Genomic DNA, 27,669 nt, shown 5'->3' with positions numbered 1-27,669 from the left:
GAGGTGCTGCACTGCCTGTGTCCCTCCAGCCCTGCCAAGCGCTGGGGGGGGGGCACGCCACAGGCACCCCCAGCCATGCCGTGCCCCCTGTGCCCACCTGGGACCCCTGGGGCTGCTGACCCGAGGAGGAGGGGGGGGCGGTGGGCCACCACTGCTGGGCCCCTCCTGACACCTCGCTCTGAGTCACCCATTTCTCCCAGCCCCCCCTTCCCTTTCCGCCATGGGGGTGGGCAGAGCCCCCAGCCAGCCTGGAACCCCCCTGCGCCACCCTGCTGCAGGACGGGGGGCCCCCTGAGCCCCCCAAGCAGAGCCTTTCCCATGGGGTGCAAGCGAGAGGATGGCCAGGGGCAGACCCCCACCCCACTGCCCCCTTGGCCCCTGGGGGGTCTGCCCCCCCCCCCCGCAGCAGCCTGGAGCTGCTCCAGCTCACGGGGACAGGGGCTCTGCCCAGAGTGTGGGGGTCGGTGCCCTCGGCCTCCCCGGGCCCCCACGGCGCTGCGGAACGAGGGGAAAATCCCGGGGGATGAATCACCGGCAGGCGGGAGTCACGCTGGCGGGGGGGCAGCAGGGAACCGCGCTCCGGCCCGGCCGAGCCGTGAATCGCAGCTTTGATTCCCGCAGCTGCTCCGGCACCGGGAGCGCGGCCGGCTGGATCCCGGCGGTGCCTGGCTCCCAGCTGTGGCGCCAGCGCCGGGGGACCGCGGGGACGGGGTCCCCCGCGGGGGGACAGAGCCACATCGCCGGGGCACAAGGGGCTGCACCACCACTCTTCCCAGCACGTACCAGTGCTGCGCAGGCCTGCGGCAGGGCCACACCAGTACACACCAGTTACAGCCACAATCCCAGCGTGAACTGGCTGGCGGCTGTGGCGAGGTTGGGCTGGAAACCCAATAATCCTGTTAGTGGGAAGAAGGCTGATTTTTCCCGTAATCCAGTTTGCTCCCATACGCTCTCGCCCGCGGCGTTATAAACCGCTTTGGCTGCAGACAGGGTCACACACCGGGGTGCAGGGGGACCACCCCGGCTTTGGGCCAGCACCTCGAGGGGTGCAAGTGCCACCAGCACTGCCGAGAGCCGCCCCACCACCCCCCCCCGCCGCCCTCCCTCGGGGGGGACAGGAGGGACTGTGTCCTCTGCAGCCACCAGCTCCTGGCATGAGTCACGGTGCCAGGAGCTGGTTTGGATCCCAAGTGCTGGATTTGTGCATTTTGCAGCCGCAAGCTCCAGCGGTAGCTCCTCACCCGCTGGGGGAGCGACAGGAAGGTTCGTCCTCCACTCGCTAATTAACACTCAGGAGCAGCTTGTTTAAACCCTGGACCCGGGGGAGGCACTGGGCGATCCACAAGGATCTGTCTCGATCCTGCACTGCTGCCCAGCCAGCACCCGGCTGGGGGTTCTGGGGGGCTCAGGGTGCCCCTGGGGTGGGTGGTCTGATGGCTGCTGGGTGCCAGGCTTGGGCACGGGGGGCTGCAGTGGCCAGAGCCACCCAGATCCTCCCAGGAGCACGTGACATTCACCGAGAGCCAGGAGTATCCCCAGAACCATCCCTGGGAGCATCCCAAGGGACACCCTGTGCTGCAGCAGGACCATGGTCCCCCCCTGAAGAGCCTTTCCCGCTCCGGTGGTGACAGGTCCCCATCTGCACCAGTGGGGGGTGCAGAGATGGGGGACGGGACACCCGGCAGTAGGGGGGGCAAAGATTTTCTGTCCCCAAGCTGAAGGCGTTGCAGAGCTGGGGGTGTCTCAGCACAGGGGTCCTGAGTTTTGCTGTGACGGTATCCAGGGGGCCATTCCCCACCCACCCCCCCACCAAACACCTGTGAACCCCCCAGCCTGGCCTGGGCCTCCGTGGCCCCTGGGTGTCCTGGGGGGTCCAGTGGGTGGGAACCAGCACCAAGCGTCCCCATGGTCGTGTGTGCCTGTCCTACTCTTCTGTCCCAGTGCCCACCGAGGGTCCTGGCTTTCCCCAGCCCACAGGAGGGACATTGGGACAGGAGTGACCCTATGGCCGGTGCCGGGGAGCTGTGACCATCCCTGCAGAGCTGTGACTGTCCCCATGGATCTCTGAGCATCCCCACGGAGCCGTGACTGTCCCCAGGGACTTGTGGCCATCCCCATGGAGCCACAGCCATCCCACAGAGCCGTGACCATCCCCACTGAGCCACGAGCATCCCCACGGAGCCATGATGTCCCCACAGAGCCACGACCATCCCCACAGAGCCGTGCCCTTGCCAAGGCCATTGCCGCCTGCAGCAGCCCCGCTCCCCCTGCTGCCCCCCCCGCCCGCGCCCATGTGCCCACGCGGCTCCTGCGCCCGGGGAGCAGATGGTTTCCATGGCAACAGGCATGATGACGCAAACACCGCTCTCCCACCCCCTTCCCACGGGGACGCCAGCCCACACTGGCACTGAGGGGTGGGGGGCACCCACCGGTGACAAGGGGCTGCCAGGGCACACAGACACACCAGCACACACATGTGCGCATGGAATGTTGCGTGTGCATTGGCACAGATGCTCATACATGCATGTGTGCTTGCCCATGCCCGGGTGCCTGCACAGGGTGATGCACACATAGCCATGCACGTGCATGCACACACCTGCAACACGCATGCAACCTCTCCCCGCCTTGGGGCTGAGCTGGGGGCCCCCCCAGGGTCCTGAACCCCCGGCCAGGTGCTGCTCGGTGGGGACGCAGCAGCATTTCTCATCTCTTTATTGAAGGAAGACTATTTCTAGAATAAAGGCTACATCGTAACATCACCTTGTCCCCTGGGTGCTTGGGTCATGTTGTAAAAAGCCGGGGGGGTAGGGAGCTGGGTGCAGCAAGGGGGCCCAGCCTGCCCGAGGACACCCCCTCGGAGACACCCCCTTGGGGACACCCCCTTGGGGACAGCCCCAGGGGCCCCGGGGCCGGAGTGAGGGGACAAACCTCGCTGGGACGAGGGGCTGGTGACAGCGTGGGGGGGACCCCGCTCCGGCCATTGGGGAACAAGCAGGGCTGCGCCAGAGCTGGGGGGGGTTGGGGGTCCCCAGGGTGTGGGGCCAGGCCACCTCACAGCAAGGACTTTGCAGGAGTGGGGGGGACGCTGACTGCCAGCAGGGCACTGCGGTGGGGAGCAGCAATGCCCATCACTGTGGCATTGCGGCCCAGTGGGGCTCATCCTGCATGGGAAGGGGGTAGCAGGGGGTGGCGGGGGGCCCGGCTGGCGGTGGGGCCGGGGGTCTCCCTCCAGAGCTCACCAGGATTGTGCTGGGTCAGGACCTCCCTGGGACCCGATGCTTTGTGCTTGGGCTGGCGGCTCCGGGCTGTGGCACCGGCACAGGGTGGGGGCTCAGGGACACAAGGGGACATGGTGCCGGGATGGGGCTGGGGGCTTGGGGGCAGGAGGGGTTGCAGTGCTGGGATGAGACTGGGGACTCGGGGGCGGTGGGCACCGCACAGGGGCTGCTGCTGCCCCAGGTCTCTGCCTACAGAAGCAGAGCGCTATGGCGTGGGGCTGGGGGCACTGGGAGGGCCTGGGACGCGTGTGACTGTCCCCAAGGGTGACACTGACACCCCCATGTTGCACTGTCCTTCCCACCCCCGAGGACCGACATGGGGTCCCCCACCGGGGAGGGAACGGGGACCGGCCAGTGCCACCCATTGTGCCGCAGAGCATGGAGGGGTGCGAGCGTCCCTGTGCTCCCCGGTGGTGCCCGGCCGCGTGTCCCCAGTCCTGGTGTGCCGAGCGCCGGGTGGTGGAACATCCCTCGGCTCAGCGGGACGCCCCGTCTTCGCCCCCAGACCTGGGGTGAGTGCAGCCCACGCCGCCGGCGTGTCCCCGCGCAGTCACTGTGATGGCACGGAGGACGAGGGGACAGCCCCGCTGAGATGCCACGTCCAGGGGGGGAGGGGGGGACTGGAGGGGGGTGCGGGTCAGTCCAGGGCTCTACATGACGCTGCACTTCCCCTTGATTTTGTCTGTCCTCTTCTGCTTGCTGGAGCGCTTCCCGTCAATGGTGAGGCTTACGTTCCTCCTCTTCTCCAGGTTCAGCAGCTCCTGGAATAGCTCCTTGACGTTGTAGTTCATCTTGGCGGAGGTCTCCATGAAGGCGCATTTCCACTCCTTGGCCATGGCCTCCCCCTCCCTGCTCTCCACCTCCCGCTGGGTCTCATCACACTTGTTGCCCACCAGCATGATGGGGATGCTCTCCACGCTGCCCTTGATCTGCACGATCTGCTGGTAGATGGGCTTCAGCTCCTCCAGGGACTGCTTGCTGGTGACGGAGAAGACCAGGATGAAGGCATGGCCCTTGGAGATGGAGAGGCGCTGCATGGCTGGGAACTGGTGGCTGCCCGTGGTGTCGGTGATCTGCAGGGTGCAGACGCTCTTGTCGCAACTGATGACCTGGCGGTAGGTGTCCTCGATGGTGGGGATGTAGGTGTCGCGGAAGGTCCCCTTCACGAAGCGCAGCACCAGCGAGCTCTTGCCCACGCCGCCGGCGCCAAACACCACCACGCGGTAGTCGTTGCTCTGCTCCGGCATCTTGCCCTGGAGATGCTGCTGCCACTGCAAGGGAAAGGGCAGAAGGAGGGGTCACACTGTGAGGGGGGGCTTCAGGGTAGATCCCCCAGGTACCAGTCTAGGGGGAGAATGGGGCAGCCCCCCCCCCAACCCCAGCTGCCAGCCCCCTTTGAGACACAGCCCCCCCTGCTCCAAAGAGGCCAACACAGCTAGGGGGGCCAACACAACCAGGGGGTCCTGGGCCCCCCCGTGCCCTTGAGGTGCCCTTGCCAGGCAGCCAGGGCAGGACAGCGCTCGCCACCTGCCTGGGGTGCAGCAACATTCGCTATTTTTACCAGCCACCCGCTGTGGCCATATGGCAGAGCCACGGCCATCGGCACAGCAGCTGTGGCCCAGGCTGCCAGGGCAGTGCGCTGTGGTGGGGGGACACATGCCAGGCACCCACAGGACCCCCATACTCCCAGCTGCGGCAGCTCAGTGAGGACCCGGTGGCACCCAGAGCCCCCGACTGGCCTCTCCGGCTCTCCCACATGTGGCTGCTGCAGCTGCCAAGTACAGAGACCTTGGCGCCTGCCGCGCTGCCCGGTGCCCTGCCACCCCACACCATGCCCTGCCCACCCTGTGTCACCCCCTGACACCCCACACTGTGCCACCCCATCCTCTCCCATGCCATCCACCTTGTGCCGTGCCACCCCGTGTCACCTCCTCCTTTCCCGTGCCGTGCCACCCTGTGCCGTGCCACCCCTCTGCTCCGCTCCCACCCCGGGAATGCAGTGAGGAGTGGAGAGATGTGGGCACCGGACAGGGGGGAGTGTGGCGTGGCTGTGGGTGTGTGGCCTGCAGCCTCAGAGACCCCCACGGCCACCCTCACGCTGCCAAACCTCAACGCCCACTTGCAGGGTATGGACGGGCCCAGGCAGGGTTCTCACTTGTGCCCCCTCCCCCGCCCTGCCCCGAGTGATGCAGCCCCAGGGTGTGACATGAGGGGGCACAAAGAGCTGCCGACGCTGAGCATCGCCTCGGCCAGGCTCTGCCTTAGTTTCCCTGCTGCAGCACAGGAACGGCAGCACCAGCTCTGCCCCATGGGGCATCCCTGGTGCCCACGGAGCAGCACAGAGCCTCGGGGCCGTTAAACCTGCCGTGGGACCGGGTTCCGAAGGTGTCCTACCGACAATGATAATGGGGTGGGAGGGGAGGGAAAGGACCCCTGGGTGCTGCTTTGGGCAGGTGCTGGGGGGGGGCAGGTCTGTCCCCAGCTCCTGCCACCCTCCACCTCAATTCAGGGACCAACAGGCCTGGAAGGGGGGGGACAGCAAAGCACCTCGGGGAGCCCCACACTGGCAGCCGCCCCCAGCACCGCAGTTGCTCCATCCACGGGCAGCACCGGGGGAACCAGCCCCTTCCCATGGCCGCTGCGTCCCCATCCCGCAGCACTGGTGGGTCCCGCTGCTGCAACAGTCCCGACACCCTGGCAAAGGCTGGTGCCTGGAGAGCCTGGTGAGCCAGAGGCTGGGGGCTGGAGAAGAAGCCCATCACCATGGCCTCGGGCACCCAAGGACTGGTCCCATGGCAGGGTCCCTGGGTGCAGGGCAGAAAAACATCCCTTGGGTGCCACCACGTTGGAAACGTCACTGGCACACGGGGGCTGGGGATGGAACAGGGGTCATGGCTGAGCCGGGGTTTGGGAACGTCAAACCTTGGCTGGGGCTGGTGATGGCCCTGCCCATGCCACCCGCTTGTGCCACCCACACCACCCGCCCGCGGTGCAGCCCAAAGCACCCCAGACCTCACGGCCATGGCGTGGGGCACCGAGGCTGAGGGGCTGGGCTGTCTGAGCCTTTGCGGCACCTGGGGGGTGCCCAGCACCACCCCAACCCCCAACAGCCCTCGGTGCCTGCGGGTCCAGGGCACAGCCTCCCCGCGGCTTCTGGTGATGGAGCCACCTGCCAGCCTGGGGCACAGCCCGGGCCTGATCCTGCCGGGGGGCTCTGTACCCCTCCAGCACCCCCCAGCGCCCTCCCAGGTGGAGCCCTAGCACTGGGGGAGACAAACAGCCGGTGTAGGGGTCTGGAGGTTGGCATGATGGAGAGCAGGGGCAGGATGGAGGTGGAGGGGCAGGAGAAGGGGCGGGAGAAGGGGCAGGATGGAGGGAGGGGCAGGTTGGATGCGCAGGGTGGAGGGCAGAGGCAGAAGATGGCAGCCAGGGACAGGGGCAGGATGGTGGGGCAGGATGCAGGGGCGGGATGGAGGGGTAGGATGCAGGGGTAGGATGGAGGGGCAGGGGTAGGATGGAGGGGCAGGGACAGGATGCAGGGGCAGGATGCAGGGGCAGGATGCAGGGGCAGGATGCAGGGGCAGGGGCAGGATGGAGGGGCACGACGGAGGGGCACGGCGGAGGAGCAGGGGCAGGATGCAGGATGGAGGGGCACGATGCTGGGGCAGGATAGAGGGGTAGGATGCAGGGGCAGGATGGAGGAGCAGGATGCAGGGGCACGATGGAGGGGCAGGGGCAGGATGCAGGGCACGGCGGAGGGGCTGGGGCAGGATGGAGGGGCAGGATGCAGAGATGCTGGGATGCAGCATGGAGGGCGCGGGCAGGGAGCAGTGCCCCACCGCGGCGGGCCGGGGTCCCGGCCCCGCTCCCCAGCCGTGCATGCCCTTGCCGGGGCCATCCCCCGGTGCCTCCCCGGTCCCCCCCGGCCCCGCCGCGCCGGTCGCATTGCGGTTGCCGCCGCCTCACCGTGTGCTGCCGGGATCCGCCCTTGGCTGCGGCGGCCTCAGCGCATGGCGCGGCCCGGGGCGCTCCCGGCGCGGCGGGGCTCGGCCCGGGGCGGCGGGGCTCGGCCCGGGGCGGCGGGGCTCGGCTGGGCTCGGCTCGGCTCGGCTCGGCTCGGCTCGGTGCGGTGCGGCCGCCGCAGAGCCGATCCCGCCCCGCCGCCGGCCCCGCCCGCCGCGCCCGCCCCGCCCGGGGCCGCCGGACCCCCGGGCCCAGCCCCGAGCGGCTCCGGCCCCGGCGGGGGCAGGCGGGACCGGGACAGGCGCGGCGGGGCTGCACGGCCGGAGGCAGCCGGGGACGGGGACACCCGGACAGGGATGGGGACACCCGGAGATGGGGACACATGGACAGGGATCGGGACACTTGGCCATGGGGACACCCGGGGATGGGGACACCCAAGGATGCGGACACACGGACAGGGATGGGGACACATGGACAGGGATGGGGACCCACGGGAATGGGGACACTCAAAAGAGGATGGAGACACTGGGATGGGGATAGAGACACCCAGGGATGGAGACACTTGGAGATGCGGACACATGGACAGGGATGGGGACACCCAGGGATGGAGACACCCAAGGATGCGGACACACGGGCAGGGATGGAGATACACAGATGGGCACACAGGGATGGGGACACATGGACATGGATGAGGACAGCAGACAGACAGGGGCACACAGATAGGGCTGGGGACACATGGAGAGGGACACTCAGGCCTGTGGACATATGAGCAGGGATGGGGACACAGACAGGGATGGGGACAGGCAGGGACACATGGGGATGAGGACACATGGATGGGGTTGGGGAAACACAGACAGGGACAGGCAGGGATGGGGACACAGACAGGGATGGGAACACAGACACATGAGGATGGGGCTGCACAGACAGGGACACACGGACAGGGACCACACATAGACAGGGGCACAGGGGCGGACATGGGCACACATAAGGAGGGACACGGATGCGCAGCCAGGGACATGCGACTGGGGACAGACCTCCACAGATGGGGTGACAGGGGATATGGGGACACACAGACAGGACACAAAGGGATGTGACACCCCAGGCTGGCAGGGCGTGGGCAGTGGCAGTTGGGGGTGGCCTGGGGAGCAGGGTCAGGCTTTGAGGACACAGCTGTCTGTGCTGCCACCGTGCCACACCAGCACAGGACTGGGAGCCGGTGCACAAACACACGTGTGCATGGTGGCACTACAGGGGATCTGTCACCAACCACAGCGTCCCCTCCCCAGGCACGGGGTCAGGAGCCCCCAAATCCCAGCAGGGCCCTGTCTGGGGACACAGGGACCACAACCCCCCTTGCACGGGGACACACTGGGGGGCCCTGGGCGGCAGTCCCCTCCCGGTGCTCTGAGGGTCCCACAGCCGGGGTGCAGCCCCCTGAGAGCCACGGGGCTCTGCTGCCAGAGGACAGCCAGGTCCCCACCCTGGCACTGGGGACAGGGCTTGGGGCAACTAGAAGGTCCCTGGCAAGGTTGGGGTCTGCCAGCGCTGGGGACCAGGGCCACCGGGCCGCGTGACTCACACTCACTCCTGAGCAGCAGCAATTAAAATCCGCAGCTGCTATTAATAGCTGCCGGCAGAGCGCGGGGCCATGGCGGCACCCACGCGCTGTCAACACGCATCCCATTGAGGAGCGCTGCCGGGTGCGGGGGGGACCGCGGCTGCCTGTGCCCCAGGTCCCCGTGGGGGACACACCAGCCTTCCCCCTCGGGGACAGGGCCGAGGGGCAGCCGCAGTCCCCTCCCAATGAAGAGCCACGCTGTTGGGTGCCCCCCCTCCCCGCAGCGTTATTATAAAGCTGGACCAATACTACTCGTTAGAGGAAATGAATGAGCTCCCTTGATGATTTTAGCTGCAGCTCCTCCTCCATTTCATTCAGGCCCCAGCTCCCTGCCAAGCCTCACGCAACGGGGACGCTGCCAGCTGCACACACAGGGCTCAATCATGCTGAGGGGGCTGTGGGCTGGGAGAAGATTGAGGGGGGGGGGAGTCGGGTCCTGTAGGGTCCTGCCCCTGTGCTCCCCCTCTGAGCTCAGCACAGCTCCATGGAGGTCTGAGTGGCAGCCCCACGCTGCCACCCACCTGGTCCCCTCGGTGGGGTTTGCCTCCTGGGGTGTGTGTGTGTGTGTGTGTGTGTGTGCGATCAGCCCACCCTGGGGATGGGCATGTGCATAGAGGTGGACACGGAGCAGGCAGCGGAGCGACTGAGGGGCTCCGGATAAACCAGTGACACAAAAGGGAGAAGGGCAGAGCCTTTATTGGGAGCAGCAGATTGGGCTCATCCTTCACCGCTCCCAAACCAACCCCAGAGCGCTGGGCTCTGCCGCTCACCAGTGAATAAACCCTCGCCAGGCACCAGGGAGCACAGCTCCGGTGACAGTTCAGTGTCTCCTGGCACTTCATAGCCCCCCTCCCCGCTCCCCTGGGCAGCCCTGATGCCCAGTGCCACCAGCAGAAAGAAGAGAGGGTGTAAAACGGAGGCTCCATCCTGCCCACCCTGCTGTCAGGCTGAGCACAGACAGATCCCTGATCCCTGCTCACGTTAGCAGATCCCCACTGATCTCTCGGGCACTGGTTAAGAAATCTCCTTGCATCAACAGCTTCCCTTGGCTTCAGGACATCAGCCCCTGTGTTGCAGATGGGGGCCAGGTGGGAGGAAGGATGAGGAAGATGAGATGGGGGAGGAGGCTGCAGGATCCACCACGACCTCAGGGCCCTGCCTTTGCCCAGTGCTCACATTTACCCAAATACCAGGAAAAACACCTACAAAAAAAGCGTGTGGGCTGAAGAAACCAAGAGCCACAGGCAGGAACACGGGGGCTGTGCCTGGAAAGGGACACTTGGTGCCATCCCACCTCCCTGGGACAACCACCAGCATGGAAAAACACCCGATGGGAGCCACGTTGCCCTGCATGAGCTGCCTGTGCAAAGCTAAATAACACACAGAGGTTTACCAAGTCGAGGCAAATCACATTCTCATCAGGCCCTGCTAATTTGTGTCATCTGAGGCCTAAAATAACCCTCCCACCCCCTCCCTTCCACTCCAGGTTTTTCTAAGCAAGATTAATTGACTTTGGTATGTTGCAGCAAATAAAATAGCGAGCACCAGGAACTGTTGGATGATCCTCATCAGCCTCCATATGCTGCAGCTGTGCCAACCACTGGCTCCAAGATGCTGCTTCACAGTCTCACCCATCCTTCTTCCCACTTTGGATCATGCTAACAGGGACTGCACCAAGGCTAATCCCGCTCTACATCGTTATAATTCCATCAGCGCTTCCAAAAGCTTTCCTCTTGCCTGTGGAAGCTGCTGCAGCAGCGAAGGCTACGTCTAATTAAAATGCATCTCCTGCAAGAGGCTGGCAGGAGGCATTGGGGAGGGCAGGTTCCTGGCTCCAGCCTCTGATCCAAGCTCCTCGCCTGGGAGGATCACAACAGGATCCAGGGTGGGCTGAGCTTCCCCAGGGGCCGCACTCTGGAGACATGGAGAGATCTGTTCATGTGCAGTCAGATTGCAAGCAGCTCTAATCAGCCCTTCCACAACCTCATAAAACCCCAGGGAAGAGATTTCTCTCCTTTGAAAACACGGACCAAGTGCCATGCCGAGCCTCTGTAAGCAGCGCTGCCGACAGCGAGTGTGGAGGCTCTGGGAGCAGCCCTGACAGGGACTGCTAAACCCGTTTCACTGCAAACCATTTAAAACACAAGCGCTTGCCCTAAAATATTTATGCTGGAAATTGCTGCTGCCCGTTTCTTACAAACTAATGGATCCCGGGCTCTGCGAGCGCTGCGGAAGGGCCTTCAGGCAGGGACGTGAGGATTTTTAAACGATGCATTAACACGCTGCTGGAGGTTTTCTTTAGGGAATGATCAACATATGGATGAGATGCAGAGAACCAAGCCTGGGACAGGGGCCCGGCCCAGCCTCGTTGCTGCTGTTAATCACTGAGAAACAAAAGCTCCCAGAGCTGCTTGTGGGTTAAAATGGCAGCTCTGCTCGGCAGGGGGGGGAGCTGTGGCACCAGACACTCCAACAGACCCAGAAGGGATGTTATTTTTGGGAGCTATTACAACCAGGTTTTGCTCAAAACTAAGCTAGCAAAAGCAGCTTAGTGCAGCTGTGCAATCCCTGATCCCACCTGCTTTTGACTTTGTTTCTGTTATTGTTTCTCACCTTCTGGGAGCCTGAGAGCGAAGGAAGCCAGACTCTGAGCCACAGTCTCTGCAGTGAGTGTGAGGGGAGGGAGGGAGGGGGCTGTGCAGATGAACAGGAAACCACATGCTTGCCGAGCTCTTTGAAGGCAGCCTCAGAGCCAGATTCTTAATGTTTGCGTCGACTAATCTCCGCACAAGCTGCTGCGCCTGCAGATCCAATGGGCAGGGACAATACCTTGCGACACCTACACTGGGACACTCCTTGTTTTTATCTCCCTCTAAGCACACAGGAAAATTCTCCTTCTTCAGGTCAATATGGAAATACCACCTGGACCATGATGTTTCACTGGGCTGTAGAACTTCAGCATCCCCCTTGGCTGAAGAGGCAGCTCATCTCCAGTGCTGTTTGCAAGGGAAGGAGGTGAGGTTTGCTTCCCATTGCTCTCCTGTTCACCACTTGAAGAAGACCAGCCCAGCCAGAGCCGTGTAGCCCAGCACCAGGAAAAGAACCTTCAAGAGACGGTCACTCTTGTCTTCCAGCTCCTTTGCAAGGATCTCAAAGAAGGTAATGAACAAGAAAGTGCCCCCTGCAATGCCTTGCAGGAGCAGGGAAGTAATGCTGCTGGCTGCATTTTGGGTGCTCTCAATCCCCATCCCAATGCTAATGCCCAGAGGAATCATCAGGCTTACTGTCACAGCCATCTTCACGGCATCCTTCAGTGGCAACGAGGTCTTAGCCATGCTGATGCCCAATGCCACTGCTACCAGTGTCTCATGAATGGCAACTCCTAGGAACAAGCTCATGATTTTGCCGCCCTCCTCCTGCAAGCCCAGGGCCAGTCCCTCGAAGATGGAGTGTGTACACAAAGCAAACACCAGCCCGATGAGCCGTAAGGGGCTGGAGCGGGAAAGCTCATGGATATTCAAGCCGTGGCTGTGGGAGTGGTGACCATGTTCACTGTACACCGTGCGCCCTCGGGAAGATGCGATGAAGGGACTCTCGTATTCAGAGTCGCTCCCCACATCTGAACCGGCATTGAAGGTCTCCAAATCAATGAAGGAAGGCTTTTCCTTCTGGAAGGTCAAGACGAGCTGCTCCACAAAGACTGTCACAAAGAAGCCAACCATCATGATGGTCTCAGCCACCGGGTAGTCTGTGGTCACGTTCCCCTGCCTAAGAACTTCGTCAAGCTGGAAAAGAGCAAACAACCCACAGAGAATCAATCCCCTTTGTCCCTCTAAAGCAAAATATTCCCATTGCGTTCACACAACTCAAAATGGACACTAAGTTGATCCACGATGCTTTAATACCCTTGTATTCAGGCCTCAGCGTAAGAGACAGCGGACCTGTTTGCCCTCCAGTGGAAAGTTCGTGGCTGTTCGAAAGCATTTTAAACGCATGCTAAATGGCAGGAGTTTTGAGCCTCACATGCCAGGCGATGCTCAGCCTCCTTCTGCATCAAAAAAAAAAAAATCTCTTGTTACTCCGCATGCGCAGTCAGCAGTAGCCAAACGGGAGGTGGGTGCAGCTTGCCGTGAGGAGATGAAACACCAGGCACAGCACAGCCGTTTCTGAGGAGGCCCCATGGGCCACGCTGGCAAGACACAGACCCCTCACCCCCATTTCCACAGGGGCAGTGGTCTGGGCTCCAGCAGGGCAGGGGAGGGGAGGGTGGTCCCCCCCCAGTACAGGGGTCCCTAACATACTCAGGGACAGAGGTTCATTAAAACTGTTCGTAAGCAAGAGGCTCATGAGCAGTTACCTTTTCTCTCACAGCAGGCAGCAAGGTGTTGAAGCAGGTAGCCAGGAAGACCCCTCCTCCAAAAGAATTGCAGAGGGCAAGGACCTTCCTGGACCGATAGGCTTTCTCATAATCGGCCTCAATTATCTTGACGGGGAGGAGGGACCCAGCCAGCATGAGGACACAGATGCCCAGCAGACACAGCACTTTGGCCACCACGATCTTCATTGTGCTTCCTGGTGAAGGCTCCCTGCCAAGGGTCCTGCAGATGGCAGCTGGTGGGGGTCCCTCCGCCTGCCGTTAGAGCGGGTACATCAGCAGGCAATGGCACAGACAGACCTGAAAGAAAAGGTGCTCCCAGGGCTCAGTACCTGTGGACAGGAGTCAGACGAGAGATATTTTCATATAGAAGCACATACCATGCAGAACAGCACCTTGCATCCCAGCCTCTGTACAACCATCAGCTCCCCAGAAGTGACAGGTGGAGGTGACAGTGGCAGCACCTCACACACAGCAGGTAGAAAAACTGGCAGGGAAAAATTTAACTGCAGCAAACAGTAACTTAAAAGGCTCATAAGAATTACACAGACCACACCACACAGGCACAACCTCAGGCTTTAGAGGTTTCGTTTCCAACCTACAAACTATGACAAAACACAAAACACTTCATCCTGCAATAAGATCCACCTGAGTCCAACCAAAGGATCAAATCTTTGGTTTTTAATCAGGAGAAAATAATATGGACTTGAGCTGGTGGCTTCTGTCACCCAGAAACGAACTTAAACGACCTCACTTCAACATTCACACATGGGTTTTTTTGTACTACCCTTGAACGAGACTATCTGATTTCACTCCTGCTTAGTTTCCTCAGCCACCATCACCATCTCGCTTGAGTGGGTCACAGCCTCTACAGTCAGTCGGTCTGTACCAGGAGTCAGTTGGATTTTCAATTGCTAACTGATAGGCACATCCCTAAAGAGAAACCCTACAGAGAAATTCGCTGCAAGGTTCTCTATTGACCATAGGGTGCAACAAAAGAGGAGACAGAGGTTGCTTCATATAGGAGAAAAATGCAAGATTTGAGTTGCCTAGGTCACAAAACATTGACTCAATCTGAAATGTAAAAGTGTTTCCCTCCAGGCTACGTGCAGTGACAGTGAAACCTGTTTTTCTAAACTCATTTTACAAAATAACAATGTTAAATCCCTTTATAAAAAATACATAAATGTGAACAGGTCCCTCCTCTGCCGCTCATTCTTGCGGCAGCACAGTCAGGACCTCAGAGGATTTCACTTACCACGTGCACCCAACTGACTTGTAAAGTCAAATCAACAGCACCTTGAGAAGGTTCTCCTGCAGGTCACCCAGGTTAAGGGCTGCCAGTCCACCCTGAGCGCCAACAAGATGCTACAGTGTGCTTTGGGCATAACAAACTAACACCAAATCCTTCCAGCCATGCCGACACCCACACCTGTGATGCACAAGGTAAATGGCTGGATACCTGTTTGTTGGAGCGGCAAATTAATTTTAATACACAAGATTCCCAAGGCTAATGTCTCCCTCGAGGGCTGACAGGATTAATCACTATCACCATTTCTGCGCAGCGGGCTGCATAAATGGTGCTTTGATTAAAAGGGAAGTGGGAGACTAAATGACTACTCTGTATGGAAATTTAAAGCCTTTTTCAAAGGTTTCAGCTCAAGCAGAAGTGAACAGAGAGGTCACGGCAGTCAGGCCATCTGCAGCAGGTCTGGTTCTCATCTGTGGGAAGTGATGTTCATCAGAAGAAAACTCTGCTCAGCTGACAGCGGTTGACTCGCTCCCTGGTGAACCCAGCAGACCAGCCAGGTCCGAACAAGTCCAGAGTCTGTCCCTGCAGCTGGCAGCAGGCTCCCTCTCCGGAGATGTTGACTCCAGGACTGCCAACGCTCATCAGCCCTGTGCTGACACAGCTAACGAGTCACACCACCTTTGTAAAGCACGCGCTGCAGTTTCAGCATCAACAGAACGACGAGGATTTCACCTTGCTCGGTGACGGTGTGTTGTTATGCCAAGCTTCTCAAATGAATTCTCTTGGAAAACAACATTAGCGACAACGCCTTGCGATCGCACATCATGAGAGCTTGCGACTGCACTTGCTGGGTGTGACGGCACCGCCCACACCTGCTGCATTAGGCAGCCAGACAGCTCCCAGAACAGAGAGGAAGAAAAATCTTTTTTCCAGAATTCACACCTCCTCTGGAACACGCCTGGCTTCCACTCAGAAATTCAGAAACCCCTTCACTTAATTTTTTTTTTTCTGTTTCTTTTTTTTCACCCAGCAACAGCCCCCAACAAAGTATAAAGCCTCAAGCTCCCAACAGCAGATGGAGCAGCCACCCTCCAGTGCCCCCTGACCTGGGGTGGAAAGCAGCTTAGCGAAAAATGAAGTGGTAAGTATAAGAAATACCTTGTGGTTCTCTTTGCTGGCTCTTTCTGACAGCCTGACGTTCAGGAGCCAGTGCCGACAATGTCTGGACTATTTCACCAGCCTGTGAACTTCTGTGATAAAGAATTGACTCAAGACAGGTACCGCTTGGCTTAGTGGCCCATAGTGAAATGTTCAAGTAATGGAAAATGTTATGTAAAGCAAGACAGCCCTCTGGGGAATAAAACCAAACAAAAAAAAGGGTTTCCTTCTGCGTGATCCTTTAAATTTCGGGTTTTCTGTTCAAAAAACCCCACTCATGATACCCCCAACACATCGAAGGCAGCATGTGATGCTGAAACCAGTCCGGATTCCCCCAGAGCCACACTTGTCCCAGCACCTGAAACCGCTGGAAATCGGCCCGGTGACCCGGGAGAGGGGGGGCCTGGAGGAGGGGCGGGGGGGCCTGAGGGAGAGGGGGAGGGCTCCTCCCAGGCCACAGAGCAGGCTTAGCCTGCTTAAGCACCACAAAAGGGTGCAGAGATGGGGGGGCACACTACAGGGCTTCTGGGAGAGGGGGTGGGCCCCTCAAGGGGGCGTCCCTCAGAGTGGGGAGGGGTCCCAGCCTGAACCTGAACGCTCCCGCCCCCCCATCACCCTGCCCCTCAAACCCCCCAAGGTACCTCAGCAACAGCCCCCCAGCTCCGGCGTTACCGCCGCAAGGCCTCCCGGCCCCCCCAGCTCCGGGTTTACCTCACAAAACCGCCCCTGGCCTCCCCTCACCCCAACCGCCACCCCCGGTTACCCCGGCAACGGCCCCCTCCCCTCGGCCCCCCCACTCACACGCCGGCTCCGCTCGCGGCCCGTCCAGGCAACCCCCCACACACCGCCCCCGCCCACGACGCCCTCCCATTGGCCACGGCGGGCAGCACGCCTTCCTGTTGGCCGCGAGAGCCGCCCGTCAACCCACCCACGCCAATCCCAGAGCCCGCCTCGGCGTTCGGGAGCGCCATGGAATAAGGTCCGGGCGAAACACGGCCCGCGGTGGTGGTTCCGGGGCAGCGCCTGCCTCGCAGCGCTGTCCCGGGCGGGCGGTGCTGAGCGCCGCGCAAACGGCGGGGTCCGGGGGCGGGCCCGCAGCCACGGGAAAGCATCCTCGGGCCCTACAACCCCTATTCCTTCAGGTTCCCGCTGCTTTTAGTGAAAAAATCATGTTAATTCGGTTAAAAGAGCACAAATTGCTAGCTACAGAAAGCTCCAGGGAGAGCTGAAATGAACCAAAACCTAAAAGAAAAGTATTTTTTTTTTTTTTTTTTTTTTTTCCCCCTGTCAGCACACTCCTTAGAGGAGCTGGGAAATGTGGGAGCCTGGAAGGAAACCTGCCCTGCCAAAAGCAAGGCTGCCAGCTCTCCACTTCGGGCTCAGCCACAGGCACAGCGGGGTGGGTGCTACCCAGGGCTGCGGGCACCGAAACCGGCATCTTGCTCCTTCTGCCCCGTCCCTACACGGGCACTGCTCCCACAGAGCTGAACTCTATTATATAAAGAGTTAAAATGGTATAAAAAGGCAACAATCAAAAGCCATGAAGATCTACAGCTACAAAGGAATGAGGAGGGTAATGAAAGGAAACAGCACTGAAATTATCTGAAAAGGGAGGAAAAAAATGCCTATGGTTTCCTCCTTTTGGAAAATTCTTGGTTTTTTCTTTCCACACTATCCTACAGCCTAAACCTTTTGCTAGGTTACAAAAAAGCAGCTGGAGAGAACTTCAAGGGAGCAGAGGAAGCAGAAATGGAAAGAAAGAGTTCCCATTTCTGTGCTGCAGAACAGGAGGAGCATTTCAGCAGGAAAGAACAATTAAAAAAAATAAAATTGGGAGATGTGGATAAAACCCGTCCCTGGGCTGTGCCTCGCAGCAGCCCTGGCCCCAAGGGAGCAAAGCCCTGGCCCTGCAACAGCATTGGTGGCGCTGGAAGCGGGCACTGCAGCCCAATGTGTAGCCCCAAGCACTCAGGTCTGGCTTCAGTCATCTGGGCAAGAGGGATAACAAAGAAAGTGTCCAAATATTTTATTCTTCACAAGTTACATTAACCACATATTACTTTATGGAGCATTTACAAATAATTTTCTTGATATTAATCTCCAAATATACCTGCTCACTCACACCGCCAGGTCTCCTGAAAGGGCGTTTTCCACCTCACACCTATCCACCTTCAGACCAGATGTTTTTCGCCGAGCAGTCAGGCCACCAACACGCCTTCCCCACCACAATCAAACTACTTCAAAAAACAACTCTCAGGTCGATAGAAAAGTCTCTGGCCTCAACTAGCAACTTCTAGGGGAACTGGCCAGAGCTCTCTGTTCGCCCAAGGAGCGACACGGGTAATTTGAGGGGTGGAAAGCTGCAGGTCGCTCGAGTTGGCTCCAGGAGCTTCTCCCTCCATCTCACATGCTACACACTGATGCACAACCGCTCCTCGCCAAGCCCCCACCTTGAACCAGCAACCACTTGATTTTTTTTTTTTACTATCCAAGCAGCATTTTTGTTCCTTCTGCTCTCTACTCAGGCACCCTCTATTCCTACCATTAGCACAGTCAACCAGGCTGATTACTTACATGCATAAAAGATGAGAAAAGCAGAAGAAAAAAAACCCAAACCTTTTAAACACCAAAAACATTGTATCTTTCTTACTGTCCACCTGACTAGTTCACAGATTGTATCATTCCAACAACATAGCCATAATTACTAAACACTAGACAAATTTTTGTCAGGACAGGGAAAGAACCCCAAGAAGTGTACCAGGAAACGCTCATGAGAGGGGTGGTCGCCCATGGGCATGTTCTTCCTGGCCAGTCCCACCCTCCCCCCCCACCCCCCACCCCCATCACATTTACACTAACCTTTGAGAGGTGAGCACCAAACTCCCGTGTATTAACAACGCTGGCAATGTGGCTACAGACCTGAATGAGAAACACAGTCAATCTAATCAACAGAAACCCTGTTCCTGGAAGCAAGAAGATCCCGTGATCTCCAGAGTGTTCAAATGCTACCGTCTTGTAACTGGCAGGAAGATTAAATGGGGCAGGACGGGGGTTAGGTAGGACTTGAACACTTCTTTGAAGTGGCACGTGGGTGGGAAAGTGAAGACGTCCTGTAGTGAAGAGTGCATCATTCTTCAAAAACGGGTTAAAAAATTCCCATGTAGCAAATAACATAGAAATGTAACAGTGTAGTTAATTTTCTGAGTTTCTTTAGAAAGACTGTTGATGCTGGTTTGTGTTCAGCTTGCTGGATCTTCCAGAAGACAAAAACTAATGGAAAGGCTGAGGGGGAGGAGCAGGGACGAAGACTAGGGAAAGAAAGCGTGAATCTGTCTTTAACATGCAGGTCATATAAAGTATTTTTCCATTATTATTATTTTTTCCCCCTCTTGGACACTTCCAACTCAAGAAATGGCAACACGCACATGGCTTCCAGTTTTTAAAGCAAAGAACATAGTTCCCACGGACTGCGCTGCAGAGACAGGAAGACAAGACATTTGCAAATTCAATCTTTAAGAAAATAAAGTGTCCCTTTAACCACCGTGAACACTAGAAAATGAAACTCGTTTGTCAGTCAGCGTGCGAGGAAAGTTCTCATTCACCACTCCGCAGGGCTGAGCCTTGCGCCTGAGGCACAGTACTAGCAGTACTGATGCAGAGAACCCAGCCTGCATGGAGGGGAGACACACCAAATCGCTACATTAAGGCACAAGTCCGATATTGCAGCCAAATACAGAAATTCCCGCTCAGCTGGCCACCACACAGCAGCACCCCTGGCTGCAGCCTCACCTGGAGCGCTCATTCCTGCTGATCTTCATTACTGGCACTTGGAGTTCGACTCCTAATCTGGCTTCGTAGCTGCTCTATTAGTTCAGGATTCTGCTGCTGCATCTGCTGAGCGAACTGCTGGCCCCTGAAGGAGAACAGGCAACCATCCTATCAGCGTTCTCATACACACTGTCTGGGGCTAGGAAATTCTTTACAGCTGATTGCCAAAACTCTAACGAGTACTTCCCATCACCAAAAGAGGCAGTACTGCACCCAACATTCAAACCTTCCTCAACTGTTAATTTAAAGTTCCACTTCTGGTCAGAAAAAAACCCCAAATCCATTTATTGGCTGAGGCAATGAGAAACACCCAGCTCTCCACTCACGCTTGTATGAGGCTGGCAAGATCATTCGTGGAGGGGCTGGTGCCTGCTGCTCCCATGGTGTTGTGGCCACCTGAAATCATCCCAGACATGCTGTGGAAATAAGAGTCATTGCTCAGAGCAGGAAAAAACAAGCCACAGAGAAATTGTTTGGTTGACACTAGGAGGGGAGCGTCAGCATAGGGGGAGCACGTTCCCACACAGATTAGGAAGTTATCTGCAAGGGAATCTCCTGCAACAATTTTCCTTCCATTATCCGCAGAATAACTGTAACATTAAACTACACAAAACGTAGAAACATTTGTAACCCTGTCAGTTCCTGTAATGCCAGGGATTCCCTCTTTTGTGTGCAAGCCCTGTGTTATGTTTATTCAAAACACTGCCCTTCCTCATACAAACTATTTGCTTGCTCTGCATCAAACGGGACCTACTGACAGGACAGCCTGAACACTGATTCACTCATGGTGAACAGTCCAGCACACAAAATCCCTCCCTCTGGAAGTCCTCGGGCTGTGTCTGGTGCAGAACCTCAGCCAGCAGCAGCGGAAGGAGCAGGCAAAAGCAAATGGAAATGGGGGCCGACATCCAGCTCTGTAGCCAAGCTGTCTCGTACGATAATCAAACGATCAGTTCAAAGTCTCTAACCCACTGCCTAGCTATGCTCTGTCAGGATGGTTGGGAGAGGTATGTACCTTATTAATTTTATGACTTAATATTATATAAGCATCTCATAAACATTGTGATTTGATCCTCATAACGCAGTAGCACAAAGAATGGAAATATGATCATTCTAACTGGGACGGAGCTGTGAACTCCTGTCTCCAGCTCACATAAATACTGTGCAGCAGAGCCAAACTGATCCCAAGCTTCCCAAACCCAATTCCAGTGCCACAACCTATCGTGCCTCCCTGCTGCAAACGTTTATACTGAGATCCCTCCAGCACAGTCCAGAGTACTCAAGATACACACTAGCTCAGACAGCTGGACTGGTTTAAAGGCTGCACTCCGTACTTCTGGCCCAAGCACCCTCCCACTGCCACCAGCCCAGACCTACTGCAAGTGCCAAACACACAGGGGGCCTCAAATGAGCAATTCAAAGAGGAAATTCAAGATGGGATCAAACTTACAGCTGTTGTACTTGTGGATTGTTCATTAGGTTAGATGCCTATTTAAAGAGGGGAGAAAAAAATGACACCCTATTTAGTCAGAAATGACTGGGTAGATATGCAGATGTTGTGCCATTCAACACATTCAACACAGGGAAGGCAGAAATACTTTGAAACAGATCAACAGAACAAAAATAGCTAAGAGATGCACAGCATAACACACAAGACAAGGCTGGTAATGCAGAACAGGCACCCTTTCCCCAGCCAGCATATTCACAGGCTTCTCCTTGCCATAAGTCACTGGCTCTTCATTTGACCTTAATGAAATACAAGCACAGTTCCCACACAGCAACACCGAAACCACGAAATGAAATGAAACCAAGTCTGCTAAAGAGACACAGGAGCTCCCCACACCAGGGATCAATACATTTCATCCTGCACAGACCAACATGCTGACCATACAACGTGGCTGTGATCTCTGTCCAAATTTACCATACTCATGAAGCCAGGGTTGTTCAGCAAGCCAGCTAAATCAAATCCTCCCGGACCTCCAGTCTGTAAGAATAAAGAAATGCAGATGATGACGTCCTCTCACTTCCCAATGCACATTACAACGAACATTCATTAATACTCCCAGTGCTATCGGAATCCTTAAACCACAACAAAGGGAAAAGGCTCTGTCCGTACCCTTTCCGGAAGCCTCCAAGTCACAGCCAGCCTCAGGGGATTAGGCTCACTGAGGGAGACGTCCACATTACATGATTTACTGATGACCTCTCTCACCAGCTGAGCCACATCAGCAATGTACAGCTGTAACCCACTACAACCACCAAATTAAACACATCCACTTGGTCATCTTTGTGCAGGGAAGTCTTTAGAATTAAAATCCCCTTCAAAATTATAAACTTCACATGTTCCTGCATGGAGCACAGCAGCAGGGCAGTCAGCAGCTTTCTGGCTAGGAAACCACCAGGTTTCATTTCTCAATAAAATAACCTTTGTAAAGAAAAATGCCACCCTTTTGGTATTGCTAACGGGTCACTAGAAATAAAAAAAAAAAAAAGGCCAGCTTTTAGGAGTAGTGACTTTAATTAAGAAAGGCGCTTAAGGCAAAATTGCTGTTTCAAAACATTCCTTTCTAATCACTCTCATTTTCCAGCTCTTCCAAATGAGCCCAAGGTGACTGTGCTCAAGCAGTGAAGTTACCCTCTCCGGATTTTATTGGAAATGTTCACAGCAGGACTCATTAACTATCTGCATACAAGACTGGTATTCAAAACACAACCCAGGTCACCAAGGCTCTGCAGACTGCACCTGTTAGCATTTACAGTGAAGAAGCTTCCTTCTAATCTTACCCACACACAAGTATTATCTTCAGAACTTACTGGGCTAGGAGTCTCCTTCATTTTCTGTTCAGCTATTTTAAGGTTTGATTTGTACGTGTCATTGTCTGGATCCAGCTCCAGGGCTTTTTTGTAGTAGACAACAGCTTCTGTGTGTTTATTTAAACTGGAGAGGGCCAAGCTATTAAAGTGGAAATAAAATAAAAAGAAACAGAGTCAGAGAAGCACCTGCAGTCTTTCGCCACTCCCAGCAGAGGTGAAAAATGAAGTATTTTTCCATAGCATTCCAAGGCAGAACACCACCAATAGTATCTCTGCCACAAGGCATTTAGAGGTTAAAATTCTGGCACAAAAAAAGCCTGCTTGCTCTTACCCCATTCTGCCATAAGCTTTGCTGTAGTTTGGGTCAATGCCTATAGCTCTTTCACAGTCTCTCACTGCTCCAGCATAATTTCCCAGTTTACTGTATGCAGCAGCTCTGGAAGGAATGGAGAAACATGGACAAAAAAACCCACTTAACAGCTGGAATACACTGATCAAGGTCATCCCTGTTCCCTCTCTGTAGTCTCCTGTTGCACAAAACAAAGTCAAATGTGAATTTGACACAAATCCAGGCCATATCTAGGTGAGCAGGCTGTTATCCAAACACCCAGCTGCACGTTCTGTTCTGACAGCAAATAAATCCAGGCTCTTACTTCTCCTTATGGACTTCCCAAGAGGAGGCGGGGCTCCAGCAAGGCACTCTAGTATCACACTTGCTAGCTCAGTGTCTCTCGGCTTCCCTTATGCCTTGATTTCTTAGTCCTAACCACCGTTTCACCCATTTCCTCACACACTCCACATAAGAGGGAAAACTGTTTTTGAAGCCGTAATATGCTCATTCAAGCCTCAATCTCACAACTTTTATTGCCCAAAATCTCATGGGACTGACCCTCACGCAGCTAAAGCTAAAGCAAAGCTTGGCTAAAAGCACCAGTAGGATTTCCTCGCCCCAAGCAACACCTCACCGCGTCACCAGCATGTGTGCAGACACATCACTCGCGTAGCCAGCTGTGCGTGTGTACTCCCAATAAGCAGATAACTAAAATCCCAATTCAAAGTTTGTTTTATTCAGTAACTGTCTTCCCACCAACCTTCAAATGCTTTTGCTTAGAACTGAAAAATAGGAAATTTGCTTGCATATGCAGTTTTGCACACAGATAACTTACACAGTTCTGTTACTGTAACAAGCCTGCAGCTTATCTCATTTCACTCCTTTGCTTTTATTGCCATGACAGCCTCCCAAACCTGGGGTCTCTAGCCCACTTAGGAGTTAACTGCATGAAAGCAGATAGTATTTCTTGGCATCCTTATATCTCCCCAAATGCCTAATAGAGTTTGTTTCCACACCTTCATCCTATCTAGAGATGCCAGGGCACAGAGCTGGCAGGAGGCATGGGGAAGTGTGTCACTTTGAGCTTAAAAAACCCACACAAACAGCAAGCAACAGCACAAGCAGTTTACAGAATCATAAAAAAGGCATTTTGACCATTCGAGAGTCTGGACCATTAGATCTGCTAAGTAGTAAGAACAAAACCACAGGTGTACAAGGGTGGAGAAAGAGAGAATCAGTACCTGTTGCAGAAATAGACAGCATTGGATGGATTTAATTCAATTGCTTTTCCATAGAAAGACACAGCAGCTTCAAAGTTTTCTGCCTTCATTTGTTCATTTCCTAAAAAGATGGCAGAAAGGCTCATTAACAAGGGAAAAACGGGGACAAACAAAAGCAGCAGGCCTGGATCTATGTTCTACTTCAAAAACTAGAACAAGAGAGGAACCAATCACTTGCTGGTCAACCAAATCTTTTGCAAGCGCGAGGCATGTTCAGCAGCGAGATAGGGGACCAGTGCCTTGCCAATTCCAGGTTGCCTGATCCTGCAAGCCCCCTTAGCACCCTTAGCTGTCCTGCTCCTCAGGTACACCTGAGGCTTCCCCAAATCAGCACGACAACCTGAAAAGCACTGCAGCACATCAGCTGAGAGAAAACTCTCCACTGTACTTCAGCACTAATCGCGCTCTCTCACGTGGCAAAGAAAAGGCAACGCACGGAGGAAAGTGCAATGGGAAAGATGCTGTTCTACACAGCACGGGCTTCTGAGGATGCAAAAGAAAATGCTGACCCAGCTGTCTATCTAGTCTCTGTTGCAGCTAAACTATGCTAACCTACACACACTCCTGGAGCACAAGCAGAGAAACAAGCAGAAATGGAAGGGTTGAGCCCATCTGCTTTTTCCCCACTCCAAGCATTCCTCAGGTGCTGAGCGAATTAAGCCACCTTCCCCATTACTACCTAAACCTCATACGCCAGCTCCAGGGGAGGTTACCTTCAGTCTTGAGTCTTTCAGCTTCAGCTATGTCGTCTTCAGAGGGGGTGATGGGCTCTGAATTTGTTCTGATGTGTTCAGGCTCCTTATGCAAGGAAAGGGATAATGCTGCAATAAGGACTTGCATCAAGATGTGCTACACCTCCCCCTTCCCAAGCGCTGGCTCTTCGAGCCCAATTCACTCCCACACGCCTCCGAGGGGGCAGCAGCCTCACAGAATCAAGCAGAGCTCATTGCTTTGGCTGCTTAAATGGAAACTCAGCACATATTTTAGGGCACTCACTCACCTTCCCTGCAGCAGCTTCAAATATTTCAGGAAGAGTCTGGGACACAGCTAGGCCTTGGTCTTCCATCGAGACCCCAAATGCTGTCTCCAGGCACTGGATGGCCACTGGACAAGAAGAGGCAGGTAATTAGCTTACCCCACTATGACTGAATACTTAGCCCTCTGAATTTCAGCAGAATTTCTTTCTGTTGAACATAACAGGGGAAAAAAAAAACCACAACACACATTTCCAGACTTGATACTTGGGTCATATCCTCAAATTTTGCCAGAGGCTCAGATCTGGGCAAACCTTAGCTGTGAAGCTCAAGCTCCTGGATTGAGTCAGTCACAACTTCCATCCCCTCAGGTGACACCAGAGCAGGTGCTGGGGACAGAAGTTAACTGAACTGGGGCTTTACTAGCATTCCCACAGCTGCAGGTGGCAAAGAGCAAATGTTTCACTTGCTAGAGGGTGGCTGCTCTGAAGCACTGTGGCCACACAGAGATGCACAGACACCAACCAACCACCTCCTCCCCTCATTAGGCACCTGGAAGCTGTTCCCAGTACAGAGGGAAACCTCCGTGACACAACAGAGCTCAGTTTCACAGAGTTCTCACACCGTATTTCACAGTCCAAAAGCACCAGAATTAAACCCATCCTTCCACCCGACACCCTCCTCCCACCCTTCTCATTCCTGCCTCACCCAGGAATGTACCCACCGTTCTGCAGACGTGCCTGTGCTCTCTTTCAGGGGGACAAACGTACAAGCCAAAGACTAAAGCATAAGCTCCTTAAGCAGATCTTTTAAGATCAGTGTGCTCTTGTTACCAGTGAAGCCCTCTGAAAAAGCCTGTATAAACACTCCAGGGTGTGCTGTGGAAAAGCACTTTGATAGCAGAAGGGGAAAAGCACTCTGCAAGCATAAAACACTTCCGCACAATGACAGTTCTCACTTTACGCTACACAATCAGCCTCCTGACTCCACCTCATTTAAGATAAAACTTGTTAAGTCTCCAACACAGGGTCAGAGAGGCATTTGATCCCAAGTATATCCCTTCGTCAAGCTAATCTGCTTTTGACAGAGATAACAAGAAATCAACATCCCTAATGCTCTGGATACCTCCCCAAGAAGACAAATTATTTCAAATTTTGAGCAAAGTTTGATGTCTGGAACAGCCCAGCCAAGGAAAGGGCAGAAGAGAGTAACACCATCCAGATTTCCCCAAGCATGCGGCTGACAAACCTAGATGCACAAACAGGGGAGGCTGTACAACCACCTACCTTCCAAACTCTCCTGAGCATCTGGAGACAAACCCCCATTCTGTAGCTGGTCATGTAAAAACTGGATGATGGAATAGGCAAGGCGCTTCTGGTCTGCCATTCTGGGAGGCTGTCAGAAGTTTGTTTCAACTTTTTGTAACTTTTTTAAGAAATATCTGGAGAGAGAGGAGAGAGAGAGAGAGAGAGATTATGTGACTTGATGGTCAAGAAGTTAAAGAGCTTTTCTGCACCTCCTCCCCAGCATGAATGTGGAAGACAAGGGAGCGGCTCAGAACTAGCCAAGGCCTCCAGAGCCTTAATGAGTTCAGAGTTTCTCTCTGCTGTAACCACAACCCCCTTTAATACTCCAGGCCTCAATTCACCCTCATCAGGGCAAGCGGCTCGGCGCAGTCCTGCCCCTCCCAAAACATCTCAGACCGACCAGGACTGGACAAACTGAGCACTGAGGAGTTCACTGCTAAGAAACCACTGTGTTCTGCTTCCTAGAGCATAGTTTGATTCTGAAACAGAAACAAGGGCTGAAGCAATTTGCCGCTGTTAGCAGAGCTGGGGTTCAAGGCTGCCAATCCTCCGTGGCACTTGCCAGCCTAGCCTGCCAGAGGCCGATGGTAAGGAAGAGCAAGGGCCCGTGGCAAAGTGACCCCCATAACCACACGCCAAGGCTGGGGCTTCCCAGAGATCCTGATGCAGATCCCATAAGCAGCACAGATGCAGCTCCTTGCATGAGGCTGCTGCTGAGCTGAAGTTCTCTGCCTCTCCAGAATGCTTAATTGGGTTTGTAGCACAGAAGACCACTCAGGGTGATTTAATAATGAAATTAAATTGTTTAAACACAAACTCCGTGAAAGAGAGCCCAACCGAGCCAACCCACCGCAAGCCACCAGCGCTGCCCCCGGCCCCAGCCGCAGACAGGCAGCACGGTGCGTGCCAGGCCGGACCCCCAGCCCCGGTGACCATCCAGGCCCGAGAGTCCGCGGCCCCCTGCACCTCCCCGCACCTCCGCCCGCAGCCCCCACTGGTGCCCCCGCGGAGGGAGGGAGGCCTGAGGGGCACGGCGGGCCCGAGCCACCGCCCCACCCGCGGCGGGGCAGCCCCACTCCGTGAGGGGACAACAGCGGTGACAGAGCTCGCCCTCCCCGGGCGCGGCCTAGCCCATCGCGGGGGGCCCCGGGCCCGGCCCACACCGGACCCCGGGCGCGGGAAGCACCGGGTCCCGCCGCGACCCTCCCTCCGCCCCGGCCCAGCCGCTGCCCCCGCCACGGCCCGGAGCAGACGGGTCCCGACGAGAAACCCAGCCCGGCGCCCGCCCCGCCCCGCTCACCGGGCGCCCCGACACTCGCCTCAGCCGGGGCGGGCTCAGCACTGCGCATGCGCCCCGCCCCCGCGCCTGCGTGCCGCCCCGCCCCCCGCGCCTGCGTGCCGCCCCGCCCCGCCCTGCGGCGAGAGTGCAGGCGCCGGGTCTCGACGCATGCGCAGTCTGCGCGGCTCGGGAGAGGGGCTGGAGGCCGGAAT

General features: G+C 56.3%; 3 protein-coding genes across 16 annotated transcripts; all 3 read right to left on the bottom strand.

Annotated features, from left to right (window-relative positions):
* Positions 1–3,392: 3,392 nt before the first annotated feature.
* Positions 3,393–7,489, bottom strand: DIRAS1 (DIRAS family GTPase 1). The gene is made up of 2 exons (XM_055710143.1): positions 7,245–7,489; positions 3,393–4,549 (listed from the first exon to the last, which is right to left on the bottom strand). The coding sequence occupies exon 2, from the start codon at positions 4,523–4,525 to the stop codon at positions 3,929–3,931; it is 597 nt and encodes a 198-aa protein (XP_055566118.1). The 5' UTR covers positions 4,526–4,549; positions 7,245–7,489; the 3' UTR covers positions 3,393–3,928.
* Positions 7,490–9,536: 2,047 nt separating this feature from the next.
* On the bottom strand, positions 9,537–18,635 carry SLC39A3 (solute carrier family 39 member 3). Of its 9 annotated transcripts, XM_055707105.1 has the most exons (5): positions 18,504–18,629; positions 15,645–15,736; positions 13,615–13,721; positions 13,217–13,534; positions 9,537–12,644 (listed from the first exon to the last, which is right to left on the bottom strand). In XM_055707105.1, the coding sequence occupies exons 4-5, from the start codon at positions 13,421–13,423 to the stop codon at positions 11,904–11,906; spliced, it is 948 nt and encodes a 315-aa protein (XP_055563080.1). In that variant the 5' UTR covers positions 13,424–13,534; positions 13,615–13,721; positions 15,645–15,736; positions 18,504–18,629; the 3' UTR covers positions 9,537–11,903. The 9 variants fall into 9 exon arrangements, with proteins under 9 accessions (XP_055563080.1, XP_055563077.1, XP_055563078.1 ...); XM_055707102.1 differs by lacking the exon at positions 13,615–13,721 and having other exon boundaries at positions 13,217–13,566; positions 18,504–18,635; XM_055707103.1 differs by lacking the exon at positions 13,615–13,721.
* SGTA (small glutamine rich tetratricopeptide repeat co-chaperone alpha) lies at positions 17,656–27,549 on the bottom strand. Of its 6 annotated transcripts, none has more exons than XM_055707111.1 (12): positions 27,479–27,549; positions 26,158–26,312; positions 24,898–25,001; positions 24,611–24,695; positions 23,859–23,958; positions 22,618–22,722; positions 22,287–22,425; positions 21,394–21,456; positions 20,923–20,960; positions 19,799–19,888; positions 19,434–19,557; positions 17,656–19,116 (listed from the first exon to the last, which is right to left on the bottom strand). In XM_055707111.1, the coding sequence occupies exons 2-11, from the start codon at positions 26,255–26,257 to the stop codon at positions 19,443–19,445; spliced, it is 939 nt and encodes a 312-aa protein (XP_055563086.1). In that variant the 5' UTR covers positions 26,258–26,312; positions 27,479–27,549; the 3' UTR covers positions 17,656–19,116; positions 19,434–19,442. The 6 variants fall into 6 exon arrangements, with proteins under 6 accessions (XP_055563086.1, XP_055563090.1, XP_055563087.1 ...); XM_055707115.1 differs by having other exon boundaries at positions 17,656–18,952; XM_055707112.1 differs by having other exon boundaries at positions 27,498–27,528.
* Positions 27,550–27,669: the final 120 nt, after the last annotated feature.

This window comes from Falco cherrug, chromosome 4 (assembly GCF_023634085.1).
Source record: "Falco cherrug isolate bFalChe1 chromosome 4, bFalChe1.pri, whole genome shotgun sequence".
Lineage (NCBI taxonomy): Eukaryota > Metazoa > Chordata > Aves > Falconiformes > Falconidae > Falco > Falco cherrug.
The sequence above is the reverse complement of the archived record's forward strand: the minus strand, read 5'-3'. Positions and strand labels throughout refer to the sequence as shown.

Bases quoted from the DNA above. Each gene is read 5' to 3' on its own strand.
- DIRAS1 (XM_055710143.1), bottom strand. From the start codon at position 4,525: ATGCCGGAGCAGAGCAACGACTACCGCGTGGTGGTGTTTGGCGCCGGC.
- SLC39A3 (XM_055707102.1), bottom strand. From the start codon at position 13,423: ATGAAGATCGTGGTGGCCAAAGTGCTGTGTCTGCTGGGCATCTGTGTC. The intron at 12,645-13,216 runs GTAACTGCTCAT...GCTCTTTTCCAG, and splicing joins TGCCTGCTGTGAGAGAAAAG to CTTGACGAAGTTCTTAGGCA.
- SGTA (XM_055707111.1), bottom strand. From the start codon at position 26,257: ATGGCAGACCAGAAGCGCCTTGCCTATTCCATCATCCAGTTTTTACAT. The intron at 25,002-26,157 runs GTAGGTGGTTGT...CTTCTTGTCCAG, and splicing joins TGCTCAGGAGAGTTTGGAAG to TGGCCATCCAGTGCCTGGAG. The intron at 22,723-23,858 runs GTACTGATTCTC...CATTCCTTCCAG, and splicing joins GCTGTCTATTTCTGCAACAG to AGCTGCTGCATACAGTAAAC.